This window comes from Pecten maximus, chromosome 1 (genome assembly GCF_902652985.1).
Source record: "Pecten maximus chromosome 1, xPecMax1.1, whole genome shotgun sequence".
NCBI classification, from domain to species: Eukaryota; Metazoa; Mollusca; class Bivalvia; order Pectinida; family Pectinidae; genus Pecten; species Pecten maximus.
The window spans coordinates 27805796-27821760 of NC_047015.1; the positions used below are offsets into that span (position 1 = coordinate 27805796).

The following is a 15965-nucleotide window of genomic DNA, read 5'->3' on the forward strand; positions in this document are numbered from 1 at the left end:
TAATACAGTTTACCATAGAGGACAGACTGTATCTAAATAATACAGTTTACCATAGAGGACAGACTGTATCTAAATAATACAGTTTACCATAGAGGACAGACTGTATCTAAATAATACAGTTTACCATAGAGGACAGACTGTATCTAAATAATACAGTTTACCATAGAGGACAGACAGTATCTAAATAATACAGTTTACCATAGAGGACAGACTGTATCTAAATAATACAGTTTACCATAGAGGACAGACTGTATCTAAATAATACAGTTTACCATAGAGGACAGACTGTATCTTAATAATACAGTTTACCATAGAGGACAGACTGTATCTAAATAATACAGTTTACCATAGAGGACAGACTGTATCTTAATAATACAGTTTACCATAGAGGACAGACTGTATCTAAATAATACAGTTTACCATAGAGGACAGACTGTATCTAAATAATACAGTTTACCATAGAGGACAGACAGTATCTAAATAATACAGTTTACCATAGAGGACAGACAGTAACTAACTGATACAGTTTACCATAGAGGACAGACAGTATCTAAACTGATACAGTTTACCATAGAGGACAGACTAGGTATCTTAATAATACAGTTTACCTTAGAGGACAGACTGTATCTAAATAATACAGTTTACCATAGAGGATAGACTAGGTATCTTAATAATACAGTTTACCATAGAGGACAGACTGTATCTATATAATACAGTTTACCATAGAGGACAGACTGTATCTAAATAATACAGTTTACCATAGAGGACAGACTAGGTATCTTAATAATACAGTTTACCATAGAGGACAGACTGTATCTATATAATACAGTTTACCATAGAGGATAGACTGTATCTAAATAATACAGTTTACCATAGAGGACAGACTGTATCTAAATAATACAGTTTACCATAGAGGACAGACTAGGTATCTTAATAATACAGTTTACCATAGAGGACAGACAGTATCTAAATAATACAGTTTACCATAGAGGACAGACTGTATCTAAATAATACAGTTTACCATAGAGGACAGACTGTATCTAAATAATACAGTTTACCATAGAGGACAGACTGTATCTAAATAATACAGTTTACCATAGAGGACAGACAGTATCTAAATGATACAGTTTACCATAGAGGACAGACAGTATCTAAATAATACAGTTTACCATAGAGGACAGACTGTATCTTAATAATACAGTTTACCATAGAGGACAGACTGTATCTACAAGACTGTATCTAAATAATACAGTTTACCATAGAGGACAGACTGTATCTATATAATACAGTTTACCATAGAGGACAGACTGTATCTATATAATACAGTTTACCATAGAGGACAGACAGTATCTAAATAATACAGTTTACCATAGAGGACAGACTGTATCTTAATAATACAGTTTACCATAGAGGACAGACTGTATCTAAATGATACAGTTTACCATAGAGGACAGACTGTATCTAAATAATATAGTTTACCATAGAGGACAGACAGTATCTAAATAATACAGTTTACCATAGAGGACAGACTGTATCTAAATAATACAGTTTACCATAGAGGACAGACTGTATCTACAAGACTGTATCTAAATAATACAGTTTACCATAGAGGACAGACTGTATCTACAAGACTGTATCTAAATAATAAAGTTTACCATAGAGGACAGACTGTATCTACAAGACTGTATCTAGATTATACAGTTTTCCATAGTTGACAGACTATGCATCCAAATGTTACAACTGTTCTTTTAAGAATTTCAAGAATCCTTTGAATGTAGAATTTGACATCACAATTCTTCTCTTTTTTTTTTACATAGGTCTTGATTTTATTTAGCATTAACAATCTTTTTTTAAACAATTATATAGTTTTTAATAAGTAAGGAAAAAATTACAAAAACAATTGTCTTGACTTGACTTCCTTTGTCATGGAAATATTTTCAATAGTTTTATTGTGTGAATAATAGTATACAAAACTGAAGCCATCATATTTAAAGTTGTTGATAATGTTAGCCACTGTTTTATTCAATTAGATAGCAAAGATTTAGTTTTACTAACATTTAAAACTGTTGAAACAGTTATGTGTAAACAAAGGATATGATATTTTCCTGATGTAAACAGGTTTATTGTACCTGTAAACACATGTTCCTCACAATTAGCACCACACAATGGAACGGTTTAAAGTTGCCATCAGAGTATTTACTGGCCTACGTTTCATATTTAGGATGGACTATTTGAGACGAGCCTACAATGAACCAGGTGCTCTTTGTGACGGCAGTTTTATCTTTACAATATAAATGACCTGGATTTGGATCCTTTTTGGCAGTGTAACAAATCTATTCATCTGGCGGTCCACCGTTTCTCACATTGTGTATGTACGCTCATTCCCAACAACTTATTAGATTTATAGGTATACATAAAGTGGTGCTCCTCTTATAACAAGTTACAGGTACACAAGTCTGTAGTGTATTAAATTACAGGTGTGTATATATACCAGTATACATATAAACTTTATATAACAATCCAAGTAATTTGGAAGCCTGTTTACTCACATTTGACCTAACTGCGCTTCATGTTTAAAACGTCATATAAGATAAAGAGGTGTACTATATATACATATGTACAGGAGGGTCAGATTTGGTTTTCTAGAGAGACTAGTACAATTCTGAGGATTGAGATGTGCAATGACTTGTTCCTGAAGTATCTGGTGTAATATTAGTACTGTTGAGGACGGGTGCATGTCCCTTCAGCGTGCAAAATCTGTGACCGGGAAGTGACTTACACACGTAAACTGACCTATGGAACAACCCTACTTAAGAACAGTTGTCTGTCACTGATGTATGATAAAAACATGTTTCAGTAAGTTTTGTTGACCGTGATTTGATAGCCATAAAACATTTGCACGTTCTCCATATTGTGGAATTTCAAAGTGATTTGCACTATATATAAATGGATGTAATTGTGACCTCTGACCTCGACCTTGTGAGCCCATGTATCACCCTGGATGTTGGATGTAGACTTGCACCGCCAAAGTGTTAGGTTCTTGCTTAATACATAAATAATCTTAACCCATCCTTCTCCTTAAAGATATTTTCAAGGAGTCACATTGGCTCCCATTATGGAAACATCATAATTACTTCCACTAAATGACATTGGTAAGTGACCAGTGGGACCGGACATTGGTAATTGACCAGTGGGTCCGTTCTGTCATAACCAAAGGGTTATGTCTGCATGTACACTACAGTAGATTAGTGAGGTGCTGTGACCACCATGGGGTCATGTTCCCTTACCCTACCAAGTATTTTTGTAGCCATGGGTCTAAATGTGACTGTGACTGGTGTAGGGCCATGTTACACTACTATTCTGTAGAAGTGAGGTGCTGTGACTGGTGTGGGGCCATGTTACACTACTATTCTGTAGAAGTGAGGTACTGTGACTGGTGTAGGGCCATGTTACACTACTATTCTGTAGAAGTGAGGTACTGTGACTGGTGTGGGGCCATGTTACACTACTATTCTGTAGAAGTGAGGTGCTGTGACTGGTGTGGGGCCATGTTACACTACTATTCTGTAGAAGTGAGGTACTGTGACTGGTGTAGGGCCATGTTACACTACTATTCTGTAGAAGTGAGGTACTGTGACTGGTGTGGGGCCATGTTACACTACTATTCTGTAGAAGTGAGGTACTGTGACTGGTGTGGGGCCATGTTACACTACTATTCTGTAGAAGTGAGGTACTGTGACTGGTGTGGGGCCATGTTACACTACTATTCTGTAGAAGTGAGGCGCTGTGACTGGTGTGGGGCCATGTTACACTACTATTCTGTAGAAGTGAGGTACTGTGACTGGTGTGGGGCCATGTTACACTACTATTCTGTAGAAGTGAGGTACTGTGACTGGTGTAGGCCATGTTACACTACTATTCTGTAGAAGTGAGGTACTGTGACTGGTGTGGGGCCATGTTACACTACTATTCTGTAGAAGTGAGGTGCTGTGACTGGTGTGGGGCCATGTTACACTACTATTCTGTAGAAGTGAGGTACTGTGACTGGTGTGGGGCCATGTTACACTACTATTCTGTAGAAGTGAGGTACTGTGACTGGTGTAGGGCCATGTTACACTACTATTCTGTAGAAGTGAGGTACTGTGACTGGTGTGGGGCCATGTTACACTACTATTCTGTAGAAGTGAGGTGCTGTGACTGCCACAGGGTCACAGTTTGTGGGAGGTTAGCTACATTTGTCAATACCAACTGGAATATGGTGGTGTTTTCGCTTCTAATGTCCTGATAGTTTTGTATCGATTGTTCAGATCTTGCATAACACAATCAATAAGAGCCTGTAGAGCTCGTTTAAAACCCACTGATTTCATGATACCACTTTTTATACTCTCGTCTCTCTATCTTATTTACATATTTACAAGGAATTACAGGTACTTTGCACTGTGCCAGTGTTTGCATCACGTTACTAGTATCTTTCCCTACATTACCATAAAGCTTGTGTGTATTACTTCCATGTTCATAAAGATATCGGGGATGATATTTTGTGGGGAATACAATGCACATATCTCATATTATGTGTGTATTGCTTGTTTGTTTGATAATTTGTTTTTTTTTCACAAAGGAGTGGTGTACTGGTGATTTGTTGTGCTGTTATGTGGGTCATTTGAGCTAGGAGATGTAATCAGTGTTGTTCCCTGGTAGAACGACAGCTGTCACTACTGCTACTGTAGTGTGCAACATATTTACTGAGGTGTTTACCTGAGGTTAGCTTATGTGATGAATGAATATATCGTAACATAGGCTTTAACAGACAATTACAGTGACCTATAACTTGGTTCCCTCTATATGATTTTATTTTTAACTATATGGAATTTATCACAGCATGAAATGATGACTTGTGCTGATGAATATTCATGAGCTATTATAAGGTGACAAGGTTGTAGACAGGTGAGGTATTAATTGGGAATACTTAACTGATAACGTCTAACAGAAATTATTCAGGTCATTTCTACTTGACAGTTTAACATTATTAGGTAAATTATAAGGATGAAATTATAATCTGATATGATTTACAGGTGAGATATCTCTCTATAAATGTATACCATACAAAATTAGAAAATCATTTATCATTAAAATCATATTTATGTATTTAACAGTGTGATTTGATTACAAGTAGCATTAAATTTGTTTGCAACAAAGATCAGGATATCAAAATGGTTTCCTAAGTATAAATTCCTGTAAGATAAAGGTGATGACATTTAGTGGGTAGGTATGGTAATGGTTGTCAATAGAACTTCATAATTACATGTTTTTATCATGGCAGAGTATACAGGACTGTATCAGAGCTGTACATGTGACACATTTTATTGTATGTAGAAGTACCAGATATCTAAAGCTGTTACCAGATTGCTACAGGTATTTGTACCTAATGTATGGTGAAGCTAAAGGGATATATGTGTATTGTTCTAATAAATATAATACTATGTATATAACAACTTGAGGTCTAAGGATGCTGGGGTTAATGTCGCTGTGTATTTTAGGAAAATCTTATTGATGACCATGCTCAAACAAATATCTTTTTTTTTAAAGAAAGATGGAAAACATCGAACAAGGTTTAGTTTCAGAGTGCTGCAATAAAGGTTAAATTTCTGTTTTAGAAAATTTTATTCATCATTTAAATACTACTCATTTCTTTATCAAATATCTATCTTAGGAGTGGAAGTAATGCTTCTAAGAGTTTTGGTTTGTGAGGATCTGTAGATTCCTGTTAACCCTTTGTTTTAGCCTGTTACAGGTATACTGATGATGTCCTTTACCTAAACTGATGTTAGTTTTAGCCTTGTTACAGGTATACTGATGATGTCCTTTACCTAATCTGATGTTAGTTTTAGCCTTGTTACAGGTACCGGTGATGTCGTTTACCAATTCGGATGTTAGATTTAGCCTTGTTACAGGTACTGGTGATGTCGTTTACCAACTCGGATGTTAGATTTAGCCTTGTTACAGGTACTGGTGATGTTGTTTACCAACTCCGATGTTAGATTTAGCCTTGTTACAGGTACTGGTGATGTCGTTTACCAACTCGGATGTTAGATTTAGCCTTGTTACAGGTACTGGTGATGTTGTTTACCAACTCCGATGTTAGATTTAGCCTTGTTACAGGTACTGGTGATGTCGTTTACCAACTCGGATGTTAGATTTAGCCTTGTTACAGGTACTGGTGATGTCGTTTACCAACTCTGATGTACATTTGTGTTTATATTTGCAGTGATCCTAATGGTCAGTGGTTAGGGAACCAGGGTCAGCCCGGTCAGGCATTGTCGGTTGTGACGACAGTGTGGGGGACCACACAATCAACCCAGAGCGGTCCATTTCAACACAACACACCTGGCTACACCAATACTACTATGTCTACCACCAACTACACACAACAACCTCAGGGATTCAATACGCAGATGCAGAAGGGAAACTACAGCAACCCACAGAATATTCCTTTCCGCCGGGATTCCGGGGGTTACCAGAGACCTAGGTACTAAAGTCATGTTTGCACTAGAACTTTCAAAATAAAGTACCAATACTATATTAATTAATCTTATGAATGGTACTGGGAAAGAATTATCTCCAAATTAGAACTTGATTTTAAGGTTTGTTATTATGTTATAGCTACAAATCAACAAAATTGAAATCAACTGTCATTTCCAGAGTTGCTGACGTGATTTACTGATATAGATAACATTAACACTCAAAATCGTAAGAACTTCATCCTAGATTATCTAATACAATGATATTTCTTGATTCCAATCAATACTGGTGCCCAGCCACAAACCAAAGCGGGATCTTAAACTAAACCTTACAAACGTTTCCCTGTCTGATTTTCGAGTGTTGTCCTAGATTTGGCCTCCTGTATTTGTTGCTGCTCTCTCCTGATTGAGGCCACTCCCCCAGTCAATGGCCTTGATAAACAGACAAATTGATAATTTGTTTACCAATTAACATCTGACAAAGTAACTACGTAGATGACTATCAGGCCTTTGCCCTTCTTTCTGACTTTAATTTCCTGGTAACAGCAAAAAGTTGCTTAGGTTTGTGTTTATAATTGTAAACATATCTTAAATAAGAATGAGATTATGGCAGATAAAGAATATCCTGATCAGCCTCTAGTAGAGGTTTACATGAACTTTTAATGTTGGAGGTATATCCTACTATTTATAGTGTAGGATTGGTGACCATTTCCTCATCCTGTTTATGAATCCACACTGCCTGTATCCTTGTGTCAATAAGATCGGTAATATGTTGGTTTTTTATTTTCCTGTTTCAATTACATACAGCATTCCTGAAATAGCACTTCTATTTTCATTTCTAAAAAATAAATTGAGATTCCCAGAATATAAAAGTGTCCTGTGTGCTCCTGCTTTTACTGTGCTGGTCTGTGTGTTTGTATCTATATTTAGGTGTACTGCAGGTGGGCCTTGAACTCGATATTATACATACATTGTATTACATTTTTTTTTTTTTTTGTACTTTCTTTTTCCATATCTTTATAATGGTTCATTATTTAGGACAGATTATGTCTTTGATCATTAAAATATATTTTTTACATAGAAAATAATATTAAATATGTTAAAATTTTTAAAACAACAGAAACAAATATTTGATATGGTAAAATAAAAAGAATTGGTAAAATAACCCTCGAGATGGACAGTAAATATGTCTTCTTGTTATTATAAATACTTCACTGGACTCATGGACTCCTAGTTCAATATCTATCAGTTGTTATTATCTGGTACCCTTGTTCTATAATGATGTATGTATTGTGAACTGTTTAATTTAAATAAACCATAATATAATGGTTGTGGTATTATTATTGTTGAAAGATACAACAAGTATTTTGTTACATGATAACCTTGATCAAGGTCAATCATTGTAATAAGGTCATCAGGTCACAGGTATGACATGAATGTGATATTTTAACCAGTTATTTTACTTATTTCCATACAGTGGGTATCCTCCAACCCCAAACACGCCGGGTACAAACACACCAAATGGTCCAAATGATTACCCAGGGGGCCAGGCTGGTAATGCCGCCCTATCCGCAGCACTGGTGGCAGCGGCTGCCACAGCAACAGCAACAGCAACGGCCACCGCCAGCATGGTAATGCAGGAGCAGCAAAATCAACACAATATCAACATGCAGATGAATATGAATGGCCAATATGCACCAAATATGCAGGTAAGCTGTCACAGAGAGTGGCATTGACCTATAAAATTGAAAAGATGTCTTTTTTGAGAACTTAATGTTTGACAGACCATTTTAAATGACATGAGTATAGTTAACTCCTACTCTACAGGATGTCTATGAATTAAGAACTGAATGCTTTAGATCACATATTTATCTACACTAACATATCCAAATTTAATCAGATCAGTGAAATGATATAACTGAAATGCCAAGAGCACAATTATAACTTAGTGTTAAGTTCAAAGTTTGAAAGGAACTAAAATATGTACTATTACCATAAATACCCCTGTATACTGTTACCATAAATACACCTGTATACTATTACCATAAATACACCTGTATACTATTACCATAAATACACCTGTATACTGTGTACACTATTACCATAAATACACCTGTATACTGTGTACACTATTACCATAAATACACCTGTATACTGTGTACACTATTACCATAAATACACCTGTATATTGTAACCATAAATACACTTGTTAGCTCACCTGGTCCGAAGGACCAAGGTGAGCTTATGCCATACCGTGTCGTCCGTCGTCCGTCTGTCGTCCGTCCGTCCGTCCGTCCGTCGTCCGTCCGTCCGTCAACAATTGACTTATTTGACTTCTTCTTCATAACCGCTGATCGGAATTTCACCAAATTTGGTCAGAAGCATCCCTATGGGTAGGGGACTCAAAATTGTACAAATGATGGGGCTGACCCCCTGGGCGCCTCTAGGGCGGGGCCAAAAGGGGTCAATTTAGCTATTTTGATATAAACAACTTCTTCTCTGAAACCGAGTATTGGATAGCGCTCATATTTTCCTGGTAGCATCACTATGTGATGGGGATTCAAAATTGTACAAATGATGGGGCTGACCCCCCAGGGGCCTGAGGGGCGGGGCCAAATGTGGTCAATTGGGCTATATTGATATAAACGACTTCTTCTCTGAAACCGAGCATTGGATATCGCTCATATTTTCCTGGTAGCATCACGATGTGGTGGGGATTCAAAATTGTACAAATGATGGGGCTGACCCCCCAGGGGCCTGAGGGGCGGGGCCAAATGTGGTCAATTGGGCTCTATTGATATAAACGACTTCTTCTCTGAAACCGAGCAATTGATATCGCTCATATTTGCCTGGTAGCATCACTACTGAGTGGGGACTCAAAATTGTACAAATGGTGGGGCTGACCCCCCGGGGCGCTGAGGGGGCCAAACAGGGTCAATTTGGCTAAATTGATATAAACAACTTCTCCTCTGAAACTAAGCAATGGATATCTCACGTATTTGCCTTGTAGCACCTACTTGGGGTAGGAACTCAAAATTGTACAAATGGTGGGGCTAACCCCCTGGGTGTCTTAGGGGCGGGGCCAAAAAGGGCCAGTTTGGCTAGATTGATATAAACGACGTCTCCTCTGAAACTAAGCAATGGATATCTCACATATTTCACTGGTAATATCCCCTTGGGGTAGGGATTCAAAATTGTACAAATGATAGGGCTGACCCCCCTGAGGGCTGAGGGCTGGGCCAGAAGGGGTCAATTTGCCTAAATTGATATAAACAACTTCTTCTCTGAAACTAAGCAATGGATATATATATATCGCTCATATTCACTTGGTAGCATCCCCTTGGGGTAGGGATTCAAAATTGTACAATTGGTGGGGCTGACCCCCGGGGGCCAAAAGGGATCAATTTGGCTAAATTGACATTTTTAGAATTACAATAAAAAAAATGTTCATGTAACCATATAAAATGCATATGATATATATTGACATAGCAATACCAGTGGCAAATATACTTAAGCATAGTTCTTGTTTCATATCTCATGAAACCAGGTGAGCGATACAGGCCCTCTGGGCCTCTTGTATACTGTGTATACTATTACCATAAATACACCTGTATACTGTTACCATAAATACACCTGTATACTGTGTACACTATTACCATAAATACACCTGTATACTGTGTACACTATTACCATATATACACCTGTATACTGTGTATACTGTTACCATAAGTACACCTGTATACTGTGTACACTATTACCATAAATACACCTGTATACTGTGTACACTATTACCATAAATACACCTGTATACTGTGTACACTATTACCATAAATAAACCTGTATACTGTGTACACTATTACCATAAATACACCTGTATACTGTGTACACTATTACCATAAATACACCTGTATACTGTGTATACTATAACCTTAAATACACCTGTATACTGTGTAGGACAAAATAGATGTTGTATTATTACCAGGATACCTCTGTAACAGTTCATAATGATGGATGTTGATAAAAAATGTTCAGCAAAGAAATCAAATTCAATGCTTGAATAATCAATATTTTTACATAAGTGATCAAGTGAGAAGGGTTGTCTTTAGTATTGCTGTTAAGTATAAAATGTGGAGGCGTGTCTTTGATACACCTGTGCAGTAGGCAGTTGTACCTGGATGTGGTGATCGATGACCGTTATCTCAACTGTATGAATATTTCATGGTAATAGATATAGACAAGTGATAAACACCAGAGTCAGTTGATCTGCTGAAACAAAATGTGTGTTACAAAATACTGTAGTCAATAGAAATCAGGACAGAGGTGATGGAGGATGGCAGGGATGCCACTAATTGGGTCATCCTGTCTATCCTCTGTTCTTTTGTATTACAGATAGTTAACTGTCCTGCCATCATTACCAACCAATTTCGTGATTTATACCCATGATACTTTCATTGCAGTGATGACATTTCAGATATTTAAATAAAATTACTAATGATGCAGTTAACGGCATTCTGTAGTCATTAAAAACAGCAGAAATTATCTGTTGAACACTATTAAAACCTCAATCAGTGTTTTGATTAACGACATCCTTCCCATTTCATTAAGAAGTTATCAGTTGAATAATTTTCTACATTATATTTATTACAGGTTCTGTGATACTCTTTATAAAAACCAGTATTAGAATTGTAGCAATCAATTTTTATTTTTTTTTTTGTTCACAGCAAATGCCAGGCCAGCAGTCCTTCAATAATCAGTATCCAGGCATGCCTCAGCGCCCTACAGGGCCAATGGTGCAAGGCCCAGGTCCAGGTCCTGGTCCTGGGCCTGGGGGCCCAATGGTCCACAAGTACAATGTGGGGAGCAGGAGAGCATCAGCTCCCTACCCCAACCCCTCACAGATGTTATCTCAAAAACGTCAACAGTTTCCTAATGGTGTACAGGTAAGGCATTATATCTCCAGGCCATGTTATAGGGGAATAAATAATTAATGAAAGGTGAGGTGTCTGGATTCAATGGAATATGATTATGATAATATTGTAGTAAAATCATTTCTGTCTACATTTAGTCATTTGTACACTATCTGGATACCTGTTCATATTCTCCAGAAAGAAAGCTGTAAAAGTTTGACCATTTAGATCTATATAATATTACAGGATGTATAAATGACCATTTTGTATCTTCAGCAATATGGAGGGCCACAGCCTTATGGAGTCCAGCAACAGTACCCCCAGAAGCCCCAGTACCCAGCACAGCAGCCCCTGCCCTCTCCCACATACGGCCCACAGCCTGGCATGCGGCCCAACGCACCCCCTCACTACGTCAATGGCCATAACCAATATGGCCCTAACCAGTTCCCCCCTCAGGTTCGGCAAATGGCCCCACAAGGCCAGCCCTTCAACCAATACAACAACCAGGGTCCCCAGCAAAACCTTCAGGTAAGTTTAGTGGTTTGTGTTGTTTGGTGGACCCCAATTATCCACAGGTGGTAAATATCCCATGTCATCACAAAAGCATTATCTTACACAACCTTGACCTTTTCTTACCTATATCAAGTCAAGTTAACCTGTTATCTTCATTTGTCTATAAGGTGGGACATTTTTGGATAAATTTTGAAATCCAATAACTTTCTTGTCCACTAAGTAAATTAACTTTCAAATATTCTTATTCAATATTTTTGTGATATTTTGTTAAAACAATATGCAAATCGACATTATGAATATTGTATATTTCAATACTACATGCAAGAACAAAATGCTGTGTCTATGAATGCTGTTATTGATTATACCTAACACGCCCTCTTTACTTTGAACTCCCATATTACTGACCCATGTACCTTGTATTTCAGTCCTCCAATATGAGCTACCCACACTCACCCTTACCAGGAAACCCAACACCCCCAATCACCCCGGGGGCAGTACAATCCCCATACCCAGGCCCCATGGGTATAAAGAAAGGTAAGCCGCACACCTCACAACATACTCCACAGTATTGTACACCCTGTACCATGTGTCATAATCAGATGTCTCATTTTGTTGCCGCTGGTATTTACATTGTTATAAAAGTATAATTTATTGGTAGATTGTAAATCGTGAAATATATGTGTGTGGGTTTTATAGAAAGAAGAGTTTATAAATAAATTGTGTGGTATTTCAGATCTGGATGAGCTGCGTCTGACATTTCCCGTACGAGATGGGGTGGTATTACCTCCATTCCGACTAGAACACAACCTGGCAGTCAGCAATCATGTCTTCCATTTGAGGGAATCCGTGTTCCAGACCCTCATGTGGAGGTAAGATGATCATGTTTCATTGGTTGAATAAGGGGAGATAACTCATTGTTTAACAACTTTGTGTTAGGTTAGCCCGTCAGTTGGTTATAATTATGACATTCAGTACACAACTTTGTGTTAGCTTAGCCCGTCAGTTGGTTGTATTTATAACATTCAGTACACAACTTTGTTGGGTTAGCCCGTCAGTTGGTTGTGATTATGACATTCAGTACACAACTTTGTTGGGTTAGCCCGTCAGTTGGTTGTATTTATGACATTCAGTACACAACTATGTGTTGGGTTAGCCCGTCAGTTGGTTGTGATTATGACATTCAGTACACAACTTTGTTGGGTTAGCCCATCAGTTGGTTGTAATTATGACATTCAGTACACAACTTTGTGTTAGGTTGGCCCATCAGTCGATTGTAATTATGACATTCAGTGCACAATTTTGTGTTAGGTTAGCCCGTCAGTTGGTTGTAATTATGACATTCAGTACACAACTTTGTTGGGTTAGCCCATCAGTTGGTTGTGATTATGACATTCAGTACACAACTATGTGTTGGGATTAGCCCATCAGTTGGTTGTATTTATGACATTCAGTACACAACTTTGTTGGGTTAGCCCATCAGTTGGTTGTAATTATGACATTCAGTACACAACTTTGTGTTAGGTTAGCCCATCAGTTGGTTGTAATTATGACATTCAGTACACAACTTTGTGTTAGGTTAGCCCATCAGTTGGTTGTATTTATGACATTCAGTACACAATTTTGTGTTAGGTTAGCCCGTCAGTTGGTTGTAATTATGACATTCAGTACACAACTTTGTGTTAGGTTAGCCCATCAGTTGGTTGTAATTATCATATTCATCCCTTTCTGTTTGTACAGATCGGACCTGGAACTACAGTTAAAATGTTTCCACCATGAAGATCGACAAATGAACACAAACTGGCCAGCATCAGTGACAGTCAGTGTCAACGCGACTCCTCTCAACATAGAACGAGGAGAAAACAAAACCTCTCACAAACCACTTTACCTCAAAGGAGTGTGTGCGCCAGGTCGCAACACCATACAGATCACCGTAACAGCCTGCTGTTGTGTAAGTCTCTCAGTTAACTCTCCGATACTATAGACGGAAATGTAAATAAACATTTGGAGATACCAAGACGACTTTCAGATGCCAAGATGGCTTTCTCTCACTTGATATATACACTATATAACAATTCACATACCTACAGATTGGGGTTGTCCTTTGATTTCTCATTGTGTAGCCAGATTTTGATTGTGTAATGTTTTCTATTTCAGTCCCACCTTTTTGTGCTACAGCTGGTCCACCGGCCAAGTGTTAGATCAGTGTTGCAGGGACTCTTAAGAAAACGATTGCTCCCTGCTGAACATTGTATTACAAAGAGTAAGTTTCCATTGACCTTTGTTTCGATGCTACTCTCTCAGTCTTAGACACAGATTTTGTGTTCCATTCGTAACCATATTTACAGTCTTGTATTGAAAAGAAGCAATGAATGAGCCTGAAAAATCTTTGAAGAAGTTCTTTAAATTTCATGAACAATATGTCTTTTAACAAATAAAAAAAACAAGCTTGTTACTAATTATGATTACTTTGTAGTTAAAAGAAACTTCAGCAATGTGGCATCAGGTGGTGGCTCATTAAATGGAGAGGACGGAGTGGAGCAAACGGCAATCAAAGTGTCACTCAAATGTCCCATCACCTTCCGAAGAATCACCTTACCTGCTCGGGGACATGAATGTAAACACATACAGGTAAGGAGTGTTGACAGCAATTATGAAAATATGTACATTTAAAATTTTATTTTTTCAAGTTATATCTATCCCCGCATAGTTAGTAGATTATATAGTAGTCACATTTCACACTAGAGCTTCAGTAGTAAAAATTCTGTGAAAAAAAACAACTTAAATATTTACACCCCAATATACAAACTTCAAGTTCTACACATGGGGAAATTTTGGAAATTAAGATTAAAGGGCCGAAGGTCACAATATACCACTTTTGGAATATTCAGGTAACAATTAGATGTATCCTGTCAATAATTACAAACACAATTTACAGATCAGGGGAGGTAAATCTATCTGATATCGCTGTATGTTATGTTATGCATTGGTTGTCCTGTTCCATGTGATGTGAAAATGAGCTCTCTAGCACATTCTATGTTGGTTGTTTTAGTGCTTTGATTTGGAATCATATCTACAATTGAATTGTGAAAGAGGATCCTGGCGATGTCCTGTTTGCAAGTAAGTAACAATATCATATGGTGTGTATCACATGGAAATATTCCACGGATCGTTGGTCCTTTTTCATCAGAAGATTAACTTATCACTTGTGTGGACTTTCATTACGTAACTTATGAATGGAATGTTTAACATTCAGGTTTCCTGTAATGTAACCATTTATACCTGTAGGAATGTTAAACATTCAGGTTTCCCGTTATGTAACCATTTATACCTGTAGGAATGTTTAACATTCAGGTTTCCTGTTATGTAACCATTTATACCTGTAGGAATGTTAAACATTCAGGTTTCCCGTTATGTAACCATTTATACCTGTAGGAATGTTAAACATTCAGGTTTATGTAACCATTTATACCTGTAGGAATGTTAAACATTCAGGTTTCCTGTTATGTAACCATTTATACCTGTAGGAATGTTAAACATTCAGGTTTCCCGTTATGTAACCATTTATACCTGTAGGAATGTTAAACATTCAGGTTTCCCGTTATGTAACCATTTATACCTGTAGGAATGTTTAACATTCAGGTTTCCTGTTATGTAACCATTTATACCTGTAGGAATGTTAAACATTCAGGTTTCCCGTTATGTAACCATTTATACCTGTAGGAATGTTAAACATTCAGGTTTATGTAACCATTTATACCTGTAGGAATGTTAAACATTCAGGTTTCCTGTTATGTAACCATTTATACCTGTAGGAATGTTTAACATTCAGGTTTCCTGTTATGTAACCATTTATACCTGTAGGAATGTTAAACATTCAGGTTTCCTGTAATGTAACCATTTATACCTGTAGGAATGTTAAACATTCAGGTTTCCTGTTATGTAACCATTTATACCTGAAGGAATGTTAAACATTCAGGTTTATGTAACCATTTATACCTGTAGGAATGTTTAACATTCAGGTTTCCTG

General features: G+C 37.3%; 1 protein-coding gene across 6 annotated transcripts in view; it reads left to right on the top strand.

The window, feature by feature from the left end:
* LOC117329196 (zinc finger MIZ domain-containing protein 1-like) overlaps positions 1-15965 on the top strand; it is a 194840-nt gene that overhangs the window by 173232 nt on the left and 5643 nt on the right. For all 6 annotated transcript variants that reach the window (XM_033887018.1, XM_033887012.1, XM_033887026.1 and 3 more), the window contains 10 exons: positions 6266-6526; positions 7996-8227; positions 11240-11458; positions 11702-11953; positions 12364-12472; positions 12672-12807; positions 13676-13886; positions 14093-14198; positions 14412-14566; positions 14988-15055. In XM_033887018.1, coding sequence (XP_033742909.1) covers positions 6266-6526; positions 7996-8227; positions 11240-11458; positions 11702-11953; positions 12364-12472; positions 12672-12807; positions 13676-13886; positions 14093-14198; positions 14412-14566; positions 14988-15055 — 1749 coding nt within the window. The remainder of the gene's footprint in view (positions 1-6265; positions 6527-7995; positions 8228-11239; positions 11459-11701; positions 11954-12363; positions 12473-12671; positions 12808-13675; positions 13887-14092; positions 14199-14411; positions 14567-14987; positions 15056-15965) is intronic.